Below are 26418 nucleotides of genomic sequence, written 5' to 3'. Positions count from 1 at the left end.
AGAAATGTCCCTCACGAGGGGTGTTTGAAAATAATAGTCATCCATTGGTGCCTACTGATGGGGAAAAAGGGGCACTGTGGATACCCACAATGGTCATGCCACTGGACAAGACGAGGGACCAGAAAAGTGGCTAAGGGAGATGGGAGAGATGAGGAAGTCCTAGAACACTCTGGAGACCTTGGGTAGACTCCTGGGGATGGGGAAGGCTGCGTGCCCCTGAAATGCTGCAGGAGTGACAGGAAAGACAGAACAGAGCCCTGCTCACCCAGGGCTCACTGTGAACTGCACACACTTTGAATGTCTGTTACACACATATGAAGGACTCCAAGAGCAAGACATTGGAGCCTGATCACTTGAATTGTTCTAAGAGAACGGACCAGTAGTGAATGAAGAATAACCTATTCCCCCCTTCTTGGATCACTGCCTTGGTGGTGAGGGGGCTTGCACAACTCAGTGAAGCGATGAGCCATTTCATGTAGGGCCACCCATACACGAGCATAGTGGAGAGTCTTGACAGAACGTGATCCACTGGAGGAAGGAGAGGGAAACCACTCCATTATTCTTGTCATGAGAACTCCAAGAACTGTATAAAAAGGCTAAACTATATGACCCTGCAAGCTGAGACAACACCCCCTCCAGTTTGGGAAGGTGTCCAATATGCTACTGGGGAAGAGTGGAAGACAGCTACTAATACCCTCAGAAACAATGAAGCTATGCTCACTTAGGGCTGACCCCTGGGAAGCCAGCCTTTAAAATGAAAATTAGAACTGAAAAAGAAAAGAAAACTGAGCAGAGAGATTTCCCTAGGTTTCCAGTGGTGCAGAACCCACCTGCCAATGCAGGGGACACACACTGAACCCCTGATCCAGGAAGATCCCACATGCCGAGGGGCAACTAAACCCACAGACCCCAACTACCGAGCCTGCGCTCTAGAGTCTGCAAGTGACAAGTGAGCCACCGAACTGAGACGCTCTCAAACCTCAAGTAGAGAAAAGCTGAGCCAGCAGCAAAGACCCAGCATGTGTCTGAAAAAGAACCTAACCAGAGGTTAGAAGAAGTGTGCCCATAGAGACAGAACACTAGTAAAGTTTTTAAAATTCTAAGTGAAGCAGTTGCAGTTTGAATAATGAAAGCAACATGAGGAACCAGGCAGGACAGGACATTCGAACCATTAAAAAAATTTTTATCTTAATAATTATTTTCAAGGAAGTTTATGCAGCTGACAATATATCAAATCCTGCAGAAGAGGGATTTATGGCAAAAGGATTGAGTTTAATCAGTGTGGGTCAACAAACTCTTAAAATTTGCAGGGACTTAAAGAGCAGAAAGGTTTACTCAAAGAGTAAATGCTACTTGCAACCAGGCTCCTCTGTGCATGGAGTTCTCCAGGCAAGAATACTGCAATGGGTTGCCATTCCCTTTTCTAGGGATCTTCTTGATCCAGGGATTGAATCCAGGTCTCCTGCACTGCAGGCAGATGATTTACTGTCTGAGCCACCAGGGAAGCTCTAAATAAGATGCATGTGAATAAACACATCTGTCTCATCACCTCCTTACCATGTGTGTGTCTGTGTGTGTGTATCTGTGTGTCTGTGTGTGTGTGTGTGTGTGTGTGTGTGATGCATACACCTAAAAGCTATGCTCTTAGCAGCTGACAAGTATATGTACAATACTCTTAATAATAGTCACCATGCTGTTCATTGCATCTTCTTTAAGTCACAAGAGATCTTCAGGTAATTATAACTAAACGAGAATAAGGACACACACACACACACAAAACAGTACTTCAGTCATTTAAAGCCTTATGTTTCAACTGAGTACTGCTCATGTTGAGAACTTTGCAGCCAGCATTTACTCAATGAGTATTTGTTTTGGCTCCAAAATGTAGCAAATCTAACATCTTGCTATTCCAGATATGCTTTACGAAAATCAGCAGAAATATAAAATTCTCTAATGATCTATAAGTTGATAAGGAATTCTATTTTCACAAGCTTTTGAATTGTGAACACTTTACGCCTCTGACAAGCAACTGTTGAAGGCTACTTATATGACCTTCATGTTCTAATTGTCTTTAATACTGCCCCAAACAGAAATCTAAAACGGGAGAAGAAAAGCCAAAACAGAAACACATTTGTTCATGGGGAAGTAACAGGAATATACAGACAAACGGATTTGGGATAAAGTTAAAAAGGAGATTCAGTGGAAAATAATAATCTTATAAAGAAAAGTTGCAGGACAAATTAGTAATCCATATGTCCGCCCCCCACCCCCAAAAAAAAAGCTTCAAGCCATCATTGCTCCATGTTTTACAACTAACGCTGAGAGTCTCAGAGACCTATATGTAAGACGAAAAGCAAGAAATACTCTACCGATAAAATACAGGTGCATACTCTGTGAGCAAAGATTAGATGGTTACTGATTAGAATATACATCAAGCAGGATCCTTCAGTGGGAACAGCATGTCAGTAACTAGGCCGTGATCTAAATATCTGCATCTTTGAGGGACATCCTTAACAAAGCACAAGAGAAGCCTCAGACAGGGGAAAAATATCGGCACACCTCTGTCTGTAAAGAGGGTCTTTCCTGGTGGCTCAGAGAGTAAACGATCTTCCGGCCCAATGGAGGAGACCTGGGTTCAATCCCTGGGTCAGTACAATCTCCTGGAGAAGGAAATGGCAACCCACTAAAGTATTCCTGCCTGGAAAATTCCACGGGCAGAGGAGCCTGGAAGGCTACATACCATGTAGTCAGAAAGAGTTGGACACTATTGAGCAACTCACTTTATTTTTATCCGAAAAGGAACTGGTATGCGGAATATATTGAAAGTCTACAAACGTCATAAAAAAAAATAAATAATTCACTCAGTAATGAACAAAGGACTTGGACAGACACCAAAGAAAACAGACAAATGGCAATCCCACCTCTTCATTCATTCAGGAAATGGAAATTACAACTGTAACTGAATAGTGTCACACACTAATTATAATGTCCTGGCAAGGATGGAGCAATGGAAATTCTCAACTACTGTTGGCAGGACTCAAAAAATCAGAAGGCAGCGAGATCCAGCAGTTCCACACCTAAGCGTCTAGCTAGGAGATAAGAGGGCTCGGATCCATACAGAGATTTGTGTATGAACATGTGTCCACGAACATGTGAATGGACAAAACTGGGATATATCCTGAAGACACTATGGGGACGGAGTCTACAAAAAATATATACATGTTTATTCAAACAAATGTGCTAAATGAAACCCGTGAGAAACACACACAGGTTCAATTTTTGAAAAAATCTAAAGAATGCCAATGAATCTATCGTGCTAGAAAACTGAGGAGTGGGTTCCCAAGTCTAGGGTTCAGAGGCAGCTGAGAGGCACAGGAGGAAGGGAGACCGAGAAGCTGAAGGATATCGTTTTGAACTTACATGTAGTTTCAGAAGCTGTATATAAGGCGGAAATCTCATATGCTGCAGGGACACTAGGATACACCCTCAAGGCCAAATCAAATTGTAGAGAGGAATCTGGGAGGTATCTTTGAGTAGGGAAGAAGATGAGAATTTGCTCTTGTTCAAAATATTTCAGTACATCTAAAAATATATCAATATAAAGAAGCCAAGGTGATGGTAATGATGGTTTAGTCACTAAACATGTCCCAACTCTTGAGACCACATGGACTGAAGCCATGGAATACCACACAACCATGAAACGATGAAGTTTGTAGCAACATGGACAGACTTCCAGACATGAGGCTAAGTAAAATAAGTTAGATGAACAAGGACAACCACTGTATTATATCACTTAACGTGTTGGTCGCTCAGTCCTATCCTACTCTTTGCGACCCCATGGACTGTAGACCACCAGGCTCCTCTGTCCATGGGATTCTCCAGGCGAGAATACTGGAGTGGGTTGACGTTTCCTTCTCCAGTTATATCACTTACTGTGGAATCTTAAAAAACAAAACAAACTATTGTATATAACAAAATAGGGGAAACTCATAGATACAGGGAAAAAGCAATGGCGACCCACTCCAGTACTCTTGCCTGGAAAATCCCATGGACGGCGGAGCCTGGTAGGCTGCAGCCCACGGGGTCTTGAAGAGTCAGACACGACTGAGCAACTTCCCTTTCACTTTTCACTTTCATGCCCTGGAGAAGGCAATGGCAATCCACTCCAGTGTTCTTGCCTGGAGAATCCCAGGGACGGGAGAGCCTTGTAGGCTGTGGGGTCGCACAGAGTCGGACACGACTGAAGCGACTTAGCGGCAGCGTCAGCATAGATGCAGAGAACAAACTAGTGGTGACCGATGGGTGGAGGGAAGTGGTGAGGATAACACACGAGGAGCAGAGTAAGACGTATAAACTAAGTTGAATAAAATAAATAATGTAAAAGAGATATATTGAACAATACGGAGAATAAGACAACATTTTTATACTATTAATGGAGTATACAAAATTATGAATCATTATTATTATTGTTATACGGGAACACCTGTAACAATAACAACAACAAAAAGTACACATCAACTATACTTATTTCCTCCTTTGAGGAATGCCCTTACAACTGATTCCTGGCAGAGAAGCCACATATTTATCTTCTTAAACTGGACAAGACCATCCATGCTTTTAGAAAAGAAGCTTAACAGACCTCTTCAATGTGAATACCACAGGACTCAGGGCTATGTGTCTTGGCCTGTCTGTCCCACCTGGAAACTGAGGACATAAAAGAATACAAATATCCCTGTCCTTGAAATACCTCGTACGTCCTGTGATTCCTCACCTAGTCTGAATGACAAATGTCAATATCCACTGTAGGTTCTCTTCAAATTAATCTCATGATAATAAGAACAGACTGCCAGAAAAGCTTGCCTGCCAACCAGGATAAAAGAGGATGACTTGCAAATAACCAAGGTGGTGTGATTGATCACTGCTTGATCATGCTGTATTCCACCAAGAGACCCATCCTATAAAAAGTGGGATCAACTCACACATCCTCTCCAGTGCCCTCACCGTCTCTGGAAGAAGGACAAGGAGAATCATAAGGTGAAGGTTCCATTCCCGGCTCTTGTCATTGTCCTGGTCTGTGCCATCCAGGAAACTCCATCAGAGCTAGAACCCTCTGAGGTACCCAGAATGAGCCGATGCAGGAGAAGGTCTTGGTACTGTGAGTGTATGAGTGTGTGTCCGTGTGTGTGTGTGTGAGAGAGAGAGACAGAGAATTTTGTTTATACGTGCAGACTTTATATGTTTATACGTGCAGACTTTATATGCACCATGGTCAACGTACTGACATGAGCATAATAGAATGCTCTGTCTTTCTGCACTTTGTATTTTTTTCATCTGAATGTGTCTGTAATTTTTTTTAATTTTTCTGTATGTGGGCGGGGGGGGAAACACACCTAATATGCTGTCATTTAGATAGCTATGAAGGGCCATGGTTTTTAGTGGCATTCTTTCTACTATTTCAAGAAACCCTGAACTCTATGCTTTTGCTGGAATATTCTGTTTCATGTTATTCAGCAAGGTAAGGGGTAGGACTCATTTGCTTAGCAAGATTGAATTTACTTCTCTTTTGTAGTAAATGGAGAAGCAAGGCTTGCACTGTGTATTGGTGATAAACAAGAGTCTGACTGACATTTATGGAGACCTTCCTCACTAGGTTACAGGAGACTAGCGCACTAGGTAAAGCATCTGCCTACAATGCAGGAGACTCGGGTTCGATCCCAAGACTGTTGTCTACCTAGATGGGGTCCTGTCATCAATGTGAACTGAAAAGTGTGCATCATGGCTGTGAAGCTGAGGGCATGGACGCTATGGACACAAAGGTGTCCCCAGGCGCTGGAGAAGAGGTGGGGAAGGAATGTGGAGGAAGGAATGTCTTTGTTTTTCGGGCGTTACGAGACACGCATGTTACTCAATGTAGTTGCAAAGAGAGACGGGGATGTTTATGTCATAGGATGTGAGTATTGCAGAGTTTCTGATGCGTGCATCTTCTCAAGGGCGTTAGTTGCTCTGTCGTGTCTGACTCTTTGCAACCCCATGGACTGTAGCTCACCAAGATCCTCTGTCCATGGGATGTCCCAGATAAGAAGACTGGAGTGAGTTGCCATTTCCTCCTCCAGGGGATCTTCGACAACCAGGAATCAAACTCACATCTACTGCACTGGCAGGCAGATTCACTGCAACACTGATCCACCCAGTTATTTATTTGACCTACATGATTGAGAAAATTTGCTTTAACTAAAGAAATGCTATAACTAAAAGTTACTTACATATGTATTTAAGATGTAGAATCTTTAAAATCTAACAGAAAAGTGTGAAAACAGGTAAAATGACCAAAACCGTTTACTTAATTTTTGCATAATTTGAAAGCAAAAGGAACACTGTTTCAGACTTCTACCTCTATAGTATAAAATACTGGAAATTATTCTCAAATTCAATATTTAATAGTGTGATCACTTATTATTAAGTGATCAAATGCCTACATATTTGATTTATAATTTCCACTGTGGACACGCAGCCACAGGAACTAAGAATTATTTTGAGTACATATGTCCAACACTTTGTAATAGCCTCATTTCTACCTGTTTTATCACCTCTTGTACTAGTAAATGACTTTGGTTTTTCTATAAACTTTTACTGTAATATGGTTTATTTATAGAATCACTTTTTTTACTCATGACTGTGCTTGCAAATTTGGTCACACCATTCCTGAAATTTTAGCAGTCAGCTCTTGTGAGCTGGTATGAGATGGTTGAGGTCCACCACCTACTATAGCTGCAATAAGCAATGTTTCTATCATTCACACACTGTTCAGTCTAGAAGACTGGAAGTAAGGAGAGGGGGTGTGTGGAAAAAGCTTTCCTAGTTCACTAGCTGTCTTAACTCATTCTAGCATCACAGCCACTACAAATGTCAGTTAGATAGAATTCACCATTGGAAAGAAGACTGAAGATAGTGTGTGAAGAGTAAGAAATGTCCAGTTTAAAAGGAAAGCAGTTAATAATACTTAGGTTTCTTTTTTTTTTTTTTTTTTTTGTCACAGACATGCGTAAAAATTTTTTCGAGCTGATTCCTGTGTCGGACAACACGTTGGTACTCTATGCTGAAAACTCTGATGGAGTGAAGACCACAAAAGTGACTTATGCCCTCGGGATGTACTGTAGCTTATTCTATGCAAACTAGTCATATTCATATGATCAGTATTTTCATACAAGAGGGAAGTACATATACATCTTGTATTAAAGACACTACGGCAGATGTGTGTTCACACAGAGAATTCAGAATTCATGTGACAGAAGTCAGGACTGTGGAAAGGTTGTCTACTAGGAAACTGAAAAATATATCCACTGGAGGTTCGATCAGATGGCTTTTTATAAATCATATACACTTATCATGGAGGGTCAACGAAATATTCCAGGATGGTACGTGGGACTCTTGCCAAATATCACATATTGGCATTGCCAGGTTCTAACACCAAAATGAACCAAGGTTTAAATTTCAGTTTAACAGACTCACAGGTCCTGTCCTTGACTGCATCCATCTACACCACATACACTCTATTTTTTGTCAGAATCACTGAAAGGATGCCTGACACCTGAGCCCAATGCTCTGAAAATAACCACTGGTTCCTACTGATCCTTCAGAGGCATATGGTAAGGTATGTCAATCACTGTGCACCCAGCCAAGCCCACGGGGTCACTGACAGGTGGCTTTACCTTGCCGCTATGATTATCTACATTGGCAGAGGGTGGCAGCTCTGTCAGTTCTCTGAGAATGAAAAAGCATGTATTTTTCCCTCAGTAGCATGCATGATGGGATTAATGTGCCAGGACGAAAGTCCAAATCGTGTTTCCCCCATCTTTTGAATGTTGTTCAGTCACTAAGTCCTGCCTGACTCCATGGACTCCAGCACACCAGGGTCCCCTTTCCACTATCTCCTGGAGTTTGCTCAAAGCATGTCCAGTGACTCGGTGATGTTATCAAACCATCTCATTTGCCTGAGGTTCATGAAAACCGCAGGAAGGAATGACAGCTGCCAAAGAATCTGCCTGCAGTGCAGGAGACCCCAGTTCAATTCCTGGGTTGTGTCCACCTGGAAAGTTAATGGGAGTGACAGGAAAGAGAGAATAGAGTCCTGGCCACCCAGCGCTCACTGTAAGCTACATGCACTTTGAATTACACCCATACAAAGATCTCCAAGGATAAGATATTAGTGCCTGATCACTTGAATGGTTCAAAGAAAATGGTACAATAGTGGTTGACTACTATCCTATGCCTCCTTCATGGATCACTGCCTTCTGTGGCAAAGAATATAGTCAATATCATTTTGTATTGAACATCTAGTGATGTCCTGTGTAGAGTCATCTCTTGTGTTGTTGGAAGAGGGTGTTTGCTATGACCAGTGCATTCTCTTTGCTAAATTCTGTTAGCCTTAGCCCTCCTTCATTTTGTGCTATAACGTCAAACTTGCCTGTTACTCCTGGGATCTCTTGACTGCCTACTTTAGCATTCCAGTCCCCTACAAGGAAAAGGACATCTTTTTCAGTGTTAGTTCTAGACGGTCTCTTAGGGCATCACAGAACTGTTCAAGTTCTTCAGCATTAGTGGTTGAGGCAGAGACTTGGATTGCTGTGATATTGAATGGTTTGCCTTTGAAACTAACAGAGATCATTCTCTCATGTTTGAGACTGCACCTCAGTATTGCATTTCAGACTCTTTTATTGACTATGAGGGCTATTCCATATCGTCTAAAGTATTCTTGACCACAGTAGTAGATATACTAGTGATCTGAATTAAATTTGCCCATTCCAGTCCACTTTAGTTCACTGACTCCTAAAATGTTTATGTCCACTCTTGCCATCTCCTGTTTGACCACTTCTCATTTACGTTGATTCATGGGTCTAACATTCCAGATTCTCAGCAATATTATTCTTTACAGCATCGAATTTTACTTCCATTCCAGTCACAGCCACAACTGGGTGTTGCCTTCGCTTTGGCTCTGCCTCTTCATTCTTTCTGGAGTTATTTCTCCACTCTTCTCCAATAGCCTATTGGGCACCTTCTGACCTGGGAAGTTCATCATTCATTGTCATATCCTTTTGCCTTTTCATACTGTTCATGGCAAGAATACCAAAGTGGTTTGCCATTCCCTTCTCTAGAGATGTGTGTGCAAAGGGGTATGCATAACTCAGTAAAGCTTTGAGCAAGTTCATATAGGGCCACCCAAGAAAGACATGTCATAGCAGAAAGTTCTGACAGAACGTGAGCCACTGGAAGAGGGAGTGGCAAACCACTCCAGTATTCTACCCATGAGTTCTGTATAAAAAGGCAAAAAGATATGACACTGAAAAATGAGCACCCCCCCAACCATGTCAGAAGGTGTCCAATATTGCTACTAGGGGAGAGTGGAGGACAACTGCTAATAACCCCAGGAAGAATGAAGCTATGGTCACTTAACTGCAAAAAAACTGACCAGAGGCAGTTCCCTGGGGGTCCAGTGCTTTGCAATCCATCTGCCAATGCTGGTGACACAGATTGAATTCCTGATCCTGGAAGATCCCACTTGCTGCAGGAAACCAAGCCCATGCACTCCATCAAATATGCTTGCGCTCTAGAGCCCCAACAAGAGAACCATCACCAGGAGAAGCCCTCGAACTGCAAGTAAGGAAATGCAAAGCACAGCAGCTAACACCCAGTGTGTGTTTAAAAAAAAAAAGAAAAAAACTTAGCAAAGGTCATAAGAAGTGTGACCCCTGAGACACACCACTAAAATAGCTTAAAAACTTCTACAAGAAAGACTTGCAGTTAGAATAATGAAAGCAACCTTAGGAACCAGAAAGGTAATGAGAACCATTAAACAAAAATTTATCTTCCAAATTATTTTCATGGATCTTTATCCAGTGGACATGGGAAGAGTGACCTATGACAAGTGGACGGAGTTTAATCAGTTCGGATACAGGAACTCTTAAAGTCTGCAGGGAGTTAAGGAGCAGGAAGGTAGATTTAAGGAATAAATGCCACTTGTGACCTACAAAAGAAACAAGTGAACTAACACATGTCTCCTCACATAATGACCCCGCGCGCATGTGTGTGTGTGTGTGTCTGGTGTGTATGAGATAACTGACATGTATATGTGCAATACTATTAGTCATAGTCACCATGCTGTCCATTACATCTTGCTTAAACCACAGGAGCTCCACCAGGAGTTATAACTGAACAGAAAAACACTTACAAAAAAAAAAAAAAAACCGGCAGTAGAACACCAGTATATTAAAGCCATATGTTTGATACCGAGCATCTCCTTATGTTGACAACTCTGCAGCCAGTACATACTCAATGATTATTAGTTTTGGCTCCAAAATGCAGCAAAACTGATGTCTTGCTATTCCAGACATGCTTTGTAGAAATCAGGAGAAATATACACTACTCTAATGATTCATAAATGGATCAGAAAATCTATTTTCATGAGCTTCTGAACCGTGAACACATTCCTTTAGACACGAACTTGTTCCAGGCTATTCATGTGACCTTCATACTCCAACTATCTTTACAGTGTCTACAAACAAGGAAGCAAAAATGTGGAAATATAAACCAAAACAACCAACTCAGCTCATGGGGAAGAGACAGGAATAAGCAGACAAATGGATTTTGGATATATTTACATAGGAAATGCAGTCGAGAATAATAATTGTATAGGGGAAAATGATGGAGAAATTGGAAATCCATATGTCAAAAAAAAAAGAGTTTCAACCCATTAATTCCTCCATGTTTTACTATTAACACAGAGAAACCCATCGACATGAGTGTAAGACTCAAGCAAGTAAGACAATAGAGGTAAAACATAGGTGGATACTCTGTGATCAAAGATTAGGTGGATACTGATTGGAATATACACCAAACAACATTCTACACTGGGAGTTCAGTTAAGTCGCTCAGTCGTGTCTGACTCTTTGCGACCTCATGAACTGCAGCACACCAGGCCTCCCAGTCCATCACCAACTCCCATAGTTAACTCAAACTCAAGTCCATTGAGACAGTGATACCATGCAACCATCTCATCCTCTGCCATCCCCTTCTCCTCCTGCCCTCAATCTTTCCCAGCATCAGGGTCTTTTCTAGGGAGTCACTTCTTCACATCAGGTGGGCAAAGGATTGGAGTTTCAGCTTCAGCCTCAGTCCTTCCAATTAACATTTAGGACTGATTTCCTGTAGAGTGGACAGGTTGGATCTCCTTGCAGTCCAAGGGACACTCAAGAGTCTTCTCCAACACCATAGTTCAAAAGCATCAATTTTTCAACACTCAACTTGCTTTGTAATCCAACTCTCACATCCATACATGACTAGTGGAAAAACAATAGCTTTGACTAGATGGACCTTTGTTGGCAAAGGAATCTCTCTGCTTTTTAATATGCTGACTAGCTTGGTCATAACTTTTCTTCCAAGGAGCAAGTGTCTTTTAATTTCATGGCTGCAATTACCATCTGCAGTGATTTTGGAGCCCAAAAACATAGTCTCTCACTATTTCCACTGTTTCCACATCTATTTCCCATGAAGGGATGGGACCAGATGCAATGATCTTAATTTTCTGAATGTTGAGCTTTAAGCCAACTTTTTTCACTCTCCTCTTTCACTTTCATCAAGAGGCTCTTTAGTTCTTCTCACTTTCTGCCATAAGGGTGGTGTCATCTGCATATCTGAGGTTATTGATGTTTCCCCTGGCAGTTTTGATTCAAGCGTGTGCTTCCCGTGCAGAAGCGTGGCCGTGAGGAGCTACCTCTCGCCCAAGGTCAGGGGCAGCGACCGAGAGGGCCAGGCTGCGACAACGCAGGAGCGGCCCAGAGGAGCTACCCCACGTCAGACATCAGGGCCGGCGGCCTAGAGGAGCTGCCCAAAGCCTGAGGTCAGGGGCAGCGGTCGAGAGGAGCAACCCCACGTCCAAGGAGCAGTGGCTGCACGGGCGCAGGAGGGCAGAGAGGAGATACTCCAAGTTCAAGGTCAGGAGGGGCAGCCTTGAGGAGATACCCCTCCTCCAAGTAAGAAGCAGTGGCTGTGCTTTGCTGGAGCAGCCATGAAGAGGTACCCCACCTCCAAGGTAAGAGAAACCCAAGTAAGACGGTAGGTGTTGTGAGAGGGCATCAGAGGGCAGACACACTAAAACCATATTCACAGAAAACTAGTCAATCTGATCACACGGATGACAGTCTTGTCTAACTCAATGAAACTAAGCCATGCTGTGTGGGGCCATCACAGACTGATGGGTCATGGTGGAGAGGTCTGACAGAATGTGGTCCACTGGAGAAGGGAATGGCAAACCACTTCAGTACTCTTGCCTTGAGAACCCCATGAACAGTATGAGAAGGCAAAATGATAGGATACTGAAAGAGGAACTCCCCAGGTCGGCAGGTGCCCAATGTGCTCCTGGAGATGAGTGGAGAAATAACTCCAGAAAGAATGAAGGGATGGAGCCAAAGCAAAAAGAATACCCAGTTGTGGATGTGACTAGTGATAGAAGCAAGGTCCGATGCTGTAAAGAGCAATATTGCATAGGAACCTGGAATGTTAGGTCCATGAATCAAGGCAAATTGGAAGTGGTCAAACAGGAAATAGCAAGAGTGAATGTCAACATTCTAGGAATCAGCGAACTAAAATGGACTGGAATGGGTGAATTTAACTCAGATGACCATTATATCTACTACTGTGGGCAGGAATTCCTTAGAAGAAATGCAGTAGCCATCATGGTCAACAAGAGTCCAAATGCAGTATTTGGATGCAATCTCAAAAACGACAGAATGATCTCTGTTCGTTTCCGAGGCAAACCATTCTATGGTAATCTAAATCTATGCCCCAAGCAGTAACTCTGAAGAAGCCGAAGTTGAATGGTTCTATGAAGACCTACAAGACCTTTTAGAATTAACACCCAAAAAAGATGTCCATTTGATTATAGGGGACTGGAATGCAAAAGTACGAAGTCAAGAAACACCTGGAGTAACAGGCAAATTTGGCCTTGGAGTACAGAATGAAGCAAGGCAAAGACGCATAGAGTTTTGCCAAGAGAACGCAGTGGTCATAGCAAACACTCTCTTCCAACAACACAAGAGAAGACTCTATACATGGGCATCACCAGATGGTCAACACCGAAATCAGCTTGAATATATTCTTTGCAGCCAAAGATGGAGAAGCCCTATACAGTCAGCAAAAACAGGACCAGGAGCTGACTGTGGCTCAGATCATGAACTCCTTTTGCCAAATTCAGACTTACATTGAAGAAAGTAGGGGAAACCACTAGACCATTCAGGTATGACCTAAATGAAATCCCTAACGATCAAACAGTGGAAGTGAGAAATAGATTTAAGGGACTAGATTGGACAGACTGTCTGAAGAACTATAGACAGAGGTTTGAGACATTGTACGGGAGGCAGGGAACAAGATAATCCCCAAGAAAAAGAAATGCATAAAAGCAAAATGGCTGCTTCAGGAGGCCTTACAAAAAGCTGTGAAAAGAAGAGAAGTCAAAAGCAAAGGAGAAAAGGAAAGATATAACCATTTGAATGCAGAGTTCCAAAGAATAGCAAGGAGAGATAAGAAAGCCTTCCCTGGTGGCTCAGAGGTTAAAGCATCTGCCTCCAATGCAGGAGACCCAGGTTCAAACCCTGGGTTGGGAAGATCCCCTGGAGAAGGAAATGGCAACCCACTCCAGTACTCTTGCCTGGAGACTCCCATGGACGGAGGAGCCTGGTAGGCTACAGTCCACGGGGTCGCAAAGAGTCGGAAACAATTGAGCGACTTCACTTCACTTTCACTTCCTCAGTGATCAGTGCAAAGAAACAGAGGAAAACAATAGAATGGGAAAGACTAGAGATTTCTTTAAGAAAATTAGAGATACCAAGGGAATATTTCATGCAAAGATGGACACAATAAAGGAAAGAAATGGTATGGACCTAACAGAAGCAGAAGATATTAAGAAGAGGTGGCAAGAATACACAGAACTGTACAAAAAAGATCTTCATGACTCAGATAATCACAATGGTATGATCACTCACCTAGAGCCAGACATGCTGGAATGTGAAGTCAAGTGGGCCTTAGGAGACATCACTGTGGACAAAGCTAGTGGAGGTGATGGAATTCCAGTTGAGATATTTCACACCCTAAAAGATGATGCTGTGAAAGTGCTACACTCAATATGTCAGCAAATTTGGAAAACACAGCAGTGGCCACAGGACTAGAAAGGGTCAGTTTTCATTCCAATCCCTAAGAAAGGCAACGCCAAAGAATGCTCAAACTACCACACAATTGCACTCACTTCACATGCTAGTAAAGTCATGCCAAAATTCTACAAGCCAGTATTCAACAATATGTGAACTGTTCCAGATGTTCAAGCTGATTTTAGAAAAGGCAGAAGAATGAGAAGTCAAATTGCCAACATCTGTGGATCATAGAAAAAGCAAGAGAGTTCTAGAAAACATCTATTTCTGCTTTACTCACTATACCAAAGCCTTGGACTGTGTGGATCACAATAAACAGTGGAAAATTTGGAAAAAGAAGGCAATACCAGACCACCTGACCTGCCTCTTGAGAAATCTATATGCACGTCAGGAAGCAACAGTTAAAACTGGACATGGTGTTGGATTCTGTTTGCTAGAATTTTGTTAAGGATTTTTGCACCTATGTTCATCAGTGATATTTGCCTGTGGTTTTCTTTTTCTTTTCTGGCATCTTTGTCTGGTTTTGGAATTAGGGTGATGGTGGCTTCATAGAATGAGTTTGGAAGTTTACCTTCTGCAATTTTCTGGAAGAGTTTGAGTAAGATCAGTTTTAGCTCTTCTCTAAATTTTTGGTAGAATTCAGCTGTGAAGCCTTCTGGTCCTGGGCTTTTGTTTCCTGGAAGGTTTCTGATTACAGTTTCGATTTCCATGCTTGTGATGGGTCTGTTAAGATCTTCTATTTCTTCCTGGTTCAGTTTTGGAAAGTTATACTTTTCTAAGAATTTGTCCATTTCATCCAAGTTGTCCATTTTATTGGCATAGAGCTGCTGGTAGTAGTCTCTTATGATCCTTTGTATTTCAGTGTTGTCTGTTGTGATCCCTCCATTTTCATTTCTAGTTTTGTTAATTTGGTTCTTCTCCCTTTGTTTCTTAATGAGTCTTGCTAACGGTTTGTCAATTTTGTTTATTTTTTCAAAAAACCAGCTTTTCGCTTTGTTGATTTTTGCTACGGTCTCTTTAGTTTCTTTGCATTTATTTCTGTCCTAATTTTTAAGATTCCTTTCCTTCTGCTAACCCTGGGGTTCTTCATTTCTTCCTTCTCTAGTTGCTTTAAGTGTAGAGTTAGGTTATTTATTTGGTTTTTTTCTTGTTTCTTGAGGTAAGCCTGTAATGCTATGAACCTTTCCCTTAGCACTGCTTTTACAGTGTCCCATAGGTTTGGGGTTGTTGTGTTTTCATTTTCATTTGTTTCTATGCATATTTTGATTTCTTTTTTGATTTCTTCTATGATTTGTTGGTTATTCAGAAGCATGTTCTTTAGCCTCCATATGTTTGAATTTTTAATATTTTTTTTTCCTGTAATTGAGATCTAATCTTACTGCACTGTGGTCAGAAAATATGACTGGAATGGTTTCAATTTTTTTTTTAATTTCCCAAGGCTAGATTTATGGCCCAGGATGTGATCTATTCTAGAGAAGGTTCCCTGTGCACTTGAGAAAAAGGTGAAGTTGATTGTTTTGGGGTGAAATGTCCTACAGATATTCATTAGGTCTAGCTGATCCATTGTATCATTTAAAGTTTGTGTTTCCTTGTTAATTTTCTGTTTAGTTGATCTATCCATAGGTGTGAGTGGGGTATTAAAGTCTCCCACTATTATTGTGTTACTATTAATTTCCTATTTCATACTCGTTAGCATTTGCCTTACATATTGCGATGCTCCTATGTTGGGTGCATATATATTTATAATTGTTATATCTTCTTCTTGGATTGATCCTTTGATCATTATGTAGTGTCCTTCTTTGTCTCTTTTCACAGCCTTTATTTGAAAGTCTATTTTATCTGATATGAGTATTGCAACTCCTGCTTTCTTTTGGTCTTCGTTTGCGTGAAATATTTTTTTCCAACTCTTCACTTTTAGTCTGCATGTGTCCCTTGTTTTTAGGTTGGTCTCTTGTAGACAGCATATATAGGGGTCTTGGTTTTGTATCCATTCAGCCAGTCTTTGTCTTTTGGTTGGGGCATTCAACCCATTTACATTTAAGGTAATTATTGATAGGTGTGGTCCTGTTGCCATTTACTTTGTTGTTTTGGGTTCACATTTATACAGCCTTTCTGTGTTTCCTGTCTAGAGAAGATCCTTTAGCATTTGCTGAAGAGCTGGTTTGGTGGTGCTGAATTCTCTCCACTTTTGCTTGTCTGTAAAGCTTTGGAATTCTCCTTCATATCTGAATGAGATCCTTGCTGGGTACAGTAATCTAGGTTGTAGGTTATTATCTTTCATTACTTTCAGTATGTCCTGCCATTCCCTTCTGGCCTGGAGGGTTTCTATTGATAGATCAGCTGTTATCCTTATGGGAATCCCTTTGTGTGTTATTTGTTGTTTCTCCCTTGGTGCTTTTAATAATGTTCTTTGTGTTTGATCTTTGTTAATTTGATTAATATGTGTCTTGGGTGTTTCACCTTGGGTTTATCCTGTTTGGGACTCTCTGGGTTTCTTGGACTTGGGTGGCCATTTCCTTCCCCATTTTAGGGAAGTTTTCAGCTATTATCTCCTCGAGTATTTTCTCATGGCCTTTCTTTTGGTCTTCTTCTTCTGGGACTCCTATGATTCGAATGTTGGGGCGTTTCACATTGTCCCAGAGGTCCCTGAGGTTGTCCTCATTTCATTTGAGGACACAAACGGAGAAATATACTGTGTTCATGGATTGGAAGAATCAATATTGTCAAAATGGCTATACTACCCAAAGCAATCTATAGATTCAATGTAATCCCTATCAAGCTACCAATGGTATTTTTCACAGAACTAGAACAAATAATTTCACAAATTGTATGGAAATGCAAAAAACCTCGAATAGCCAAAGTAATCTTGAGAAAGAAGAATGGAACTGGAGGAATCAACCTGCCTGACTTCAGACTACACTACAAAGCCACAGTCATCAAGACAGTATGGTACTGACACAAAGACAGAAATATAGATCAATGGAACAGAATAGAAAGCCCAGAGATAAATCCACGAACCTATGGACACCTTATTTTCGACAAAGGAGGCAAGAATATACAATGGAAAAAAGACAATCTCTTTAACAAGTGGTGCTGGGAAAACTGGTCAACCACTTGTAAAAGGATGAAACTAGAACACTTTCTAACACCATACACAAAAATAAACTCAAAATGGATTAAACATCTAAATGTAAGACCAGAAACCATAAAACTCCTAGAGGAGAACATAGGCAAAACACTCTCCGACATAAATCACAGCAGGATCCTCTATGACCAACCTCCCAGAATATTGGAAACAAAAGCAAAAATAAACAAATGGGACCTAATGAAACTTAAAAGCTTTTGCACTACAAAGGTAACTATAAGTAAGGTGAAAAGACAACCCTCAGATTGGGAGAAAATAATAGCAAATGAAGTAACAGACAAAGGATTAATCTCAAAAATATACAAGCAACTCCTGCAGCTCAATTCCAGAAAAATAAATGACCCAATCAAAAAGTGGGCCAAAGAACTAAACAGACATTTCTCCAAAGAAGACATACAGATGGCTAAAAAACACATGAAAAGATGCTCAACATCGCTCATTATCAGAGAAATGCAAATCAAAACCACAATGAGGTACCATTTCACGCCAGTCAGGATGGCTGCTATCCAAAAGTCTACAAGCAATAAATGCTGGAAAGGGTGTGGAGAAAAGGGAACCCTCTTACACTGCTGGTGGGAATGCAAACTAGTACAGCCACTATGGAGAACACTGTGGAGATTCCTTAAAAAACTGGAAATAGAACTGCTATATGACCCAGCAATCCCACTCCTGGGCATACACACTGAGGAAACCAGATCTGAAAGAGACACATGCACCCCAATGTTCATTGCAGCATTGTTTATAATAGCCAGGACATGGAAGCAACCTAGATGCCCATCAGCAGATGAATGGATAAGGAAGCTGTGGTACATATACACCATGGAATATTACTCAGCAGTTAAAAAGAATTCATTTGAATCAGTTCTAATGAGATGGATGAAACTGGAGCCCATTATATAGAGTGAAGTAAGCCAGAAAGATAAAGAACAATACAGTATACTAACGCATATATACGGAATTTAAAAAGATGGTATGATAACCCTATATGTAAAACAGAAAAAGAGACACAGATGTACAGAACAGACTTTTGGACTCTGTGGGAGAATGCGAGGGTGGGATGTTTCAAGAGAACAGCTTGAAACATGTATATTACCTTGGGTGAAACAGATCACCAGCCCAGGTTGGATGCATGAGAGAAGTGCTTGGGCCTGGTGCACTGGGAAGACCCAGAGGAATCAGGCGGAGAGGGAGGTGGGAGGGGGGATCAGGATGGGGAATACATGTAAATCCATGGCTGATTCATGTCAATGTATGAGAAAAACCACTACAATATTGTAAAGTAATTAGCCTCCAACTAATAAAAATAAATGAAAAAAAAAAGAACAGAAAAAGAAAATGGACATGGAACAACAGGCTGGTTCCAAATAGGAAAGAAGTATATCAAGGCTGTATATTGCCACCATGCTTATTTAACTTATATGCAGAGTACATCATGAGAAATGCTGGGCTGGAGGAAGCACAAGCTGGAATCAAGATTGCTGGGAGAAATATCAATAACCTCAGATATGTAGATGACACCACCCTTATGGCAGAAAGGGAAGGAGAACTAAAGAGCCTGTTGATGAAAGTGAAAAAGGAGAGTGAAAAAGTTGGCTTAAAGCTCCACATTCAGAAAACTAAGATCAGGGCATCGGGTTCCACCACTTCATGGCAAATAGATGGAGAAACAGTGGAAGGCTTTATTTCCTTGGGGTCCAAAATCACTGCAGATTGTGACTGTAGCCACAAAATAAAAAGACACTTGCTCCTTGAAAGAAAAGTTGTGACCAACCTAGACAGCATGTTAATAAGCAGAGACATTACTTTGCTCACAGAGGTCTCTCTAGTCAAGGTTATAATTTTTCCAGTAATCATATATTGATGTGAGAGTTGGACTATAAAGAAAACTGAGCAGCGAAGAATTGGTGCTTTTGAACTGTGGTGTTGGAGAAGACACTTGAGAGTCCCTTGGACTGCAAGGAGATCCAACCAGTCCATCCTAAAGGAAATCAGTCCTGAACGCTCATTGGAAGGACTGATGTTGAAGCTGCAACTCCAATACTTTGGCCACATGATGCGAAGAACTGACTATCTGCAAAAGACCCTGATGTTGGGAAAGACTGACGGTGAGAGAAGGGGATGACAGAGTATGAGATGGTTGGGTGGCATCACCAACTCAATGGACATGAGTTTGAATAAACTCTGGGAGTTGATGATGGACAGGGAGGCCTGGTGTGCTGCATTCCATGAGTCACAAAGAGTTGGGCACAAATTTATCCAAAGTTTATCAACTGTACAATCAGAAGTATGTGAGTTTTCGTTGTTATCAGTTACATCTAGACCAAGAGTTTTAAAAACTCATCTTTCAGTTCAGTTCAGTAACACAGGTTCAGTCCAATTTCTGTATTTTATATCTCTGATCAGGTTCCATCCATGTACTTTCTTATTATGAAGATGATCCTCATAGTGCTGGTGACATCATGGGAGCAAACTGCCCAAGTGAGTGTCATTTAGAGAGTGGCTGCCCTTGGTTTCTTTAATCTAGTTTGCCTGATTCATGATCAGAGGATGATGGTTGAAAGAGCCTTAATCTTAGTGTCGGGCATATATATAAAAGAACAATCTGCTACTCTGTAGTCAGACTAGGTTATACACTAAAGGCAAAATGAAATTGTAATAACGAATTTGGGAAGGATCCTTGAGTAGGGTACAAAATGAGAATTTGCTCCTGTTGAAAATATTTCATTGAATTTAAATTAAAAACATATAAAGAAGACACGGTAATGATTTTATGCACTAAGTCATATGCAACACTTGTATACCCAGGGACTGTAGACCGCCAGAGTCCTCTGTCCATGGGATTCTCCAGGTAAGAATGCTGCAGTGGGTTGCCACTTCCTTCTCCAGGGGATCTTCCCGACTCAGGAATGAAATCTGCACCCATCTCTTGCATTGGCAGGTGGATTCTTTACCTTTTGTGCCACCTGGGGAGCCCAAAGAAGCCACAGAATGTATATGCATGTATACACACACACACACACACACACACACACACACACACACACACGTGTGTGTGTATCATACACAAATACAGTGGAATACTTGTGCATATATACACATATGTTTATATATATATATATGTGTGTGTGTGTGTGTGTATACACACATATATATCTATGTGTATCCATACACAAATACATGGAGTATTTGTGCATTTGTAAATACATATATATGTGTATATAGGCACACATGCACGTATGTGTGTATCATACACAATCAGTGGAATACTTGTGCATATGCGCACACACACACACATATATGGGTGTGGGTGGGTGTATATACACACACACACATATCTGTGTGAACCATACACAAATCAGTGGAACACTTGGCAGCCATAAAAATGTGAAATTTGCAACAACATGGATGGGCTTTGAGGGCATTATGCTAAGTGAAATAAGTCAGATGGAGAAAGACAAATACTGTATGATATCACTTATATGTGGAATTGAAAAAAATGAAGCAAATGTTTGAATCTAGCAAAAACGGAGCAGACACAGATACAGAGAACAAACTAGTGGTGACGAGTGGGATGATGGAAAGTGGTGGGTTAAGGCAGGAGGAGTGCCATGAGAGGTGCAAGCTACTATGTGGAAAATAATGTACAAAAATATACTGTATAAGGAAAAAGTGAATAGGGAATAAGTGAAGTGATTGTGTTTAATAGCTCAGTGGTGTGTGATTCTTTGTGACTCCACGGACTGTAGCCCACCAAGCTCCTCTGAACATGGGGATTCCCCAGGGAAGAATACTGCAGTGGGTAGCCTTTCCCTTCTCCAGGGGATTTTCCAAACCCAGGGATCGAACCCAGGTCTCCTGCAATGCAGGCAGATTCTTTACCAGCTCAGCCACAAGGGAAGCCCAAGGACAGTGGAGTGGGTAGCCTATCCCTTCTCCGGCGGATCTTCCCAACCCAGGAATCAAACTGGGGTCTTCTGCACTGCAGGCAAATTCTTTACCAACCGAGCTATCAGGGAAGCCATATTTTTATAACATTAGAAAGAGAAATAAAATTATGAATATCTACATGATACCCCATAACAATAACAACAAAAAAACTGTACATCAAGTATACTTCAGTTTATTAAAAAAAAAATATCCCTCTGAAGAATGCCCTGATAAATGATTCCTGGTAGAGACACCACATATTTATCTTCTTAAAGCAGACAGTGCCATCTTTAGTTTTAGAAAGTAAGCTTAAACAAGCCTCTTCAATGTGAAAGAAATAACATAGGAGTTGAGGATATTTCACCTGGACTGTTTGTCCCATTTTGAAATCTGAGGACAGAAAAGAATATAAAAATCACTGTCTTTGAAATAACTCATGAGTTCTGTGATTTCTTATTGACTCTGAGGGCACAACGTCCAGATCCCCTGCAGCTTCTCTTAAAACTAATACCATTATAAGAAGCCTAGAATGCCAAAAGAGCTCAGCTGCCAACCAAGATGTCAGAAGATTATGCAACCAAGGTCTTGTGATTAATCACTGCTTGATCATTATGGACTGAGCCAAGAGACATATCCTATAAAAAGTGGAATCAATTCACAGTCTATCCAACAACTAGCACACCCTCACCTTCTCTAGAAGAAGGACCACGTGAGTCACAAGGTGAAGGTTCTGCTGCTGACTCTTTTCCTTGTCCTGGTTTGTGCTGCCCAGGAAACTCCAGCTGAGATAGACCCCTCACAGGTACCCAGAATGAGCTGATCTGCTAGAATGTCTTGCTTGTTTAAATGTGTGTCTCTGTTTGTGTGTGAGGCTGTTGGTGTGCGCATGTGACAGAGATATTCTTGTTTATATGAAGGACATACTGTATAGATACCTTAGTCCATGTATCTACATGAACATAATATCTCTATCTATAAAACCCTCTATGCATCCACTCTTTTATTTTATTTTCATAAAAGAAAAAACCTTAACATGCTATCATTCAGAGAGTTATGAGCTGTCATGGTCATTATTGGTGTTTTCACTATTTCAAAAAACTCTGAATTCTACGCTGTCTACGCAAATATGAATCATGACTTCATTTCATGTTGTTCAGCAAAGTAGGGGGTAGAACCCTTCGTTGCTTAATAAGACTCCATTTACTCTTCTGTGGTAAATACAGAAGCAAATATACTGCTGTGTATTTGGTGAGTAACCAAAAACGAAATTAACTGACGTTTATAGAGATTTTCCTTCTTAGATTACAGGAGACTGGCACACCATTTACATGGCCGGGGATAACAAGAAGATTGTGGAAGGGGGCCCACTGAGGTGTTACTATCATCAGATCAAAATGTATCAATGGCTGCGAATACATCTCCTTTACATTTTACGTCAAGTAAGCACAATCTGCCCCAAATGAAACCAAGGAGTCTGTTGACTTCTGACATGGGGTCTGGTCTCCAATGTGCAGTGAAAAGTGTGGGTCATGGCTGTGATGTGGAGTATGTGAACTCTCTTCTGGGAAGGGTGTCCTCAAGCACTGGGGAATGGATGGTGAGGAAGGAATGTCTTGTCTGTTGCTTTTTCAGGGTTGACAGGACATGCCTGTTATTCACAGAAGTGGCAAAGAGACAAGAAGGAGATATTTATGTCACTAAATGTAAGTATTCAAGCATTTCCGATGTATTTCCAAAACCTTGGAACATGTTCAGATAAAAGACAACTAAATGTCTGGATTGGTGGACTATTTACTTATTACCAATGCAACCTTGGAAAAGCCATATAATTTTTCAGCAATCAATTCTGTCCCAAAACACCAGGATGAGGTCCAAGGTTGGAATGTCGCCTTTGACAGTCTCTGAGAAGCCCCAGAACATTGACTCCTCACGTTCTCTGGGCATGGGGAAGTGTGTAAAGCTAATTAAGATTACAATGGCTCTTGCAAATTTTTTTCTATCTTTTATTTGACCTACACAATCAAACTTGCTTTAACTAAAGAAATTCTTTAAATATTAAAAGTTCTTTGCTAGCAAGTTTAGTAAGTAGAACATGATTAATTTAAAGCCCAAAGATGAGAACAGCTAAAATAAGAGTCAAACTTTCAAACTAATTTTTGCTTAATTTGAAAGTAACTTTAGCATAAACTTCTATCTCTATAGTTTAAAATAATGAGAAATAATTCTCAAATATGAATATCAATACATAATTCAAAAGGGGCATTAACAGATTTGTATCTCAGTAGTTGAAAATAACAGCAAAAAATTCTCAAATATTAATATCAATACTGTAATATTCCATTCAGTGATCAAATGTCCATCTGCTTCATTTTCATGGAAAAAAAATGTACAACAGAGCACTCTAATCTTGGTCTGATGCATTTATTTTAACTGTGGACAGGCAGCCACAGAATCTAATCTGCAATCATTAAGGAGTATATATGTCAACATTTTACAATAGACTAATTTGTACCTCTTTTATTACCTCTTGTACTAGGAAATAATCCTGGATGATTTGCAAACTTTTAATATGATTCATTTAGACTTTTATTATTCCTTTCTCACCATGACTGTACATGCGAACTGGGTTACAAAATTTCAAAAATTGTATAGCAGTCAGCTCTTGTGAGCTAGTATGAGATGGTTAAGGTTCAACACCTACTATGGATGCAATAAGCAACTTTGCTATCATTCACAGACTGCTCAGACTAGAACATTGGAAGTCTTAATTATCTCATCAGGAGAGGGGTGGAGAAAGTTTTCCTACTCCACGCTGTCATAACTAGTTCTAATGACACACCACTGGAAATGTCATTGAGACAGACTTCACCATCAGAAGGAAGACAGAAGATAGCGTGTGAAGAATAAGGCACGTTCAATTGAAAAGGAAAGAAGTTAATCACGTTGAGGTTTGAAATTTTTTTTTTTTTTTTCTGTCACACTCAGGGGTAAAAATGCTTTGCAACTGATTCATGTATCAGACAACATGGTGGTAAATTATGTCGAAAATGATGATGGAGATAAGATCACAAAAATGACTGAAGGTGTTGGCAAATATTGTAGATTACCCAATACAGAGTAGACCTCTTCATATGATCAGTATTTTTATACTAGGGAGAGAAGTACACGTATACTTTATATTAGGGTTACGCTGGTGGCTCAGACAGGTGAGAATCCGCCTGCAATGCGGGAGACCTGGGTTTGATCACTGGGATGGAAAGATATCCTGGAGGAGAGCATAACATTCTACTCCAGTATTCTTGCCTGGAAAATCCCCATGGACAGAGGATCCTGGTGGAATACAGTCCATGAGGTAGCAAAGTGTTGGGCACGACTGAGCGGCTAAGCACAGCACCTCATATGAAGAACACTGGAGCAGACACGTGTTCACACAGAGAATTCAGACTTCACGTGACATAAGTCAGTGCTGTAGAATGGTAGTCTGCTAGGAAAATGAGGAAATGTATCCACTGGGGATTCTATCAGATGGCTTTTTAAAAAAATGAGATACGTTCATCTCAGAGATCCCATGAAATACTACAAAATGGTCCATGGGTTTCCTGCCAAATATCACGCAATGGAGCTGCTGGGTCCTGACACAAAAGTGAACCAAATGTGCTAAATCTGAGTTGAGCAGACTCACAGGTCCCAGCCATGACTACATTCATCTCCACCACAAACGCTTTCTTCTTTGTCACAATCATTAAAACACTTCCTGAGACCTGAATCCAATGCTCTGCAAATACCACTGAATCATATTGAATCCTGAAGAGGCAGTGTGGACAGGCATGTCAGTCATTCTGCCATCCAGCCAACCCCTGGGTTCACTGACATGTCCCTTTATCCTTTATGATATGATATCTTCATTGGGGTGGGGAGGGGGTTGTGTCTGGTCATTGAGGATAACAATGCATGAATTTTCCCCTCAGTAGCATGTGTGATGTTGTTACCGAAAGTGGGATCCTGCTGCCCGCCCTTCAAAAGCCAACTAAGAGGCCAGCTTTTTGAAAGTAAAGTCTGCTTTTGTTCAGATGCCAACAACTGGGGGAAGGTTAGATTTCTGCCCAAAGGCTGTCTATCTCACCCAACTGACAATCAGTGTGTAAGATCTCTATAGACAGAGAGAGGGGGCTCCATGAGAAAACAGCCCAGGTACCCTGAACAACCATTTTTAAATTGGTCATTGGTGGTCTGACCTGAAAAATTATGATTGTTTTAGGTACAGTTAATCATCAGTTCCCTACTTTCTTTAATGTAAGTCTGAATTGTAAAATAAGGAGTTCATTATCTAAGCCACAGTCAGATCCCAGTCTTGTTTTTGCTAAGTGTATAGAGCTTCTCCATCGTTTTTTAAAAATTTATTTTAATTGGAGACTAATTACTTTAAAATATTGTGGTGGTTTTTGCCATACATTGACATGAATCACTCATGGGTGTACATGTGTTCCCTGTCCTGACCATCCCTCCCACCTCACACCCCATCCCATCCCTCTGGGTCATCCCAGTGCACCATCCCTGAGCACCCTGTCACATGCATCAAACCTGGATTGATGATCTGTTTCACATATGATAATATACATGCTTCAATGCTATTCTTTTAAATCATACCAGCCTTGCCATCACTGACAGAGCCCGAAACACTGTTTTATACATCTGTGTCTCATTTTCTTTCTTGCATATAGGGTCATCATTACCACTGTTCTAAGTTCCATATATATGCATATATACGCATATATATATTACATATATATACTCAGGATGGCGAACACACGTACACCCATGGCTGATTCATGTCAATGTATGGTAAAACCTAACTTAGAAATAAATAAATAAATAAATAAATAAACAAGTCTGTTTTTTACATCTGTGTCTCTTTTGCTGTCTCACACACAGGATCATCATTACCATCTTTCTAAAATCCATATATATGCGTTAATATAATGTATTGGTGTTTTTCTTTCTGACTGACTTCACTCTGTATAATAGGCTCCAGTTTCATCCACCTGATTAGAACTCATTCTAGTGCATTCTTTTTAATAGCTGAGCAATATTCCACTGTGTATATGTACCACAGGTTTCTTATCCATTCATCTGCCAATGGACATCTAGGTT

At 40.9% G+C, this 26418-nt stretch overlaps 1 protein-coding gene and 1 non-coding gene across 2 annotated transcripts in view; both read left to right on the top strand.

Annotated features, from left to right (window-relative positions):
• Positions 1-26418, top strand: part of LOC133051931 (allergen Bos d 2-like) — a 65060-nt gene that overhangs the window by 26650 nt on the left and 11992 nt on the right. Inside the window, exons 3-4 of the mRNA XM_061136616.1 lie at positions 22900-22974; positions 24253-24356. Coding sequence (XP_060992599.1) covers positions 22900-22974; positions 24253-24356 — 179 coding nt within the window. The remainder of the gene's footprint in view (positions 1-22899; positions 22975-24252; positions 24357-26418) is intronic.
• On the top strand, positions 13584-13655 carry TRNAW-CCA (transfer RNA tryptophan (anticodon CCA)). The gene has a single exon. It is a non-coding gene; the product is annotated as a tRNA-Trp (tRNA).

Source organism: Dama dama, chromosome X, assembly GCF_033118175.1.
Source record: "Dama dama isolate Ldn47 chromosome X, ASM3311817v1, whole genome shotgun sequence".
NCBI classification, from domain to species: Eukaryota; Metazoa; Chordata; class Mammalia; order Artiodactyla; family Cervidae; genus Dama; species Dama dama.
The sequence above is the reverse complement of the archived record's forward strand: the minus strand, read 5'-3'. Positions and strand labels throughout refer to the sequence as shown.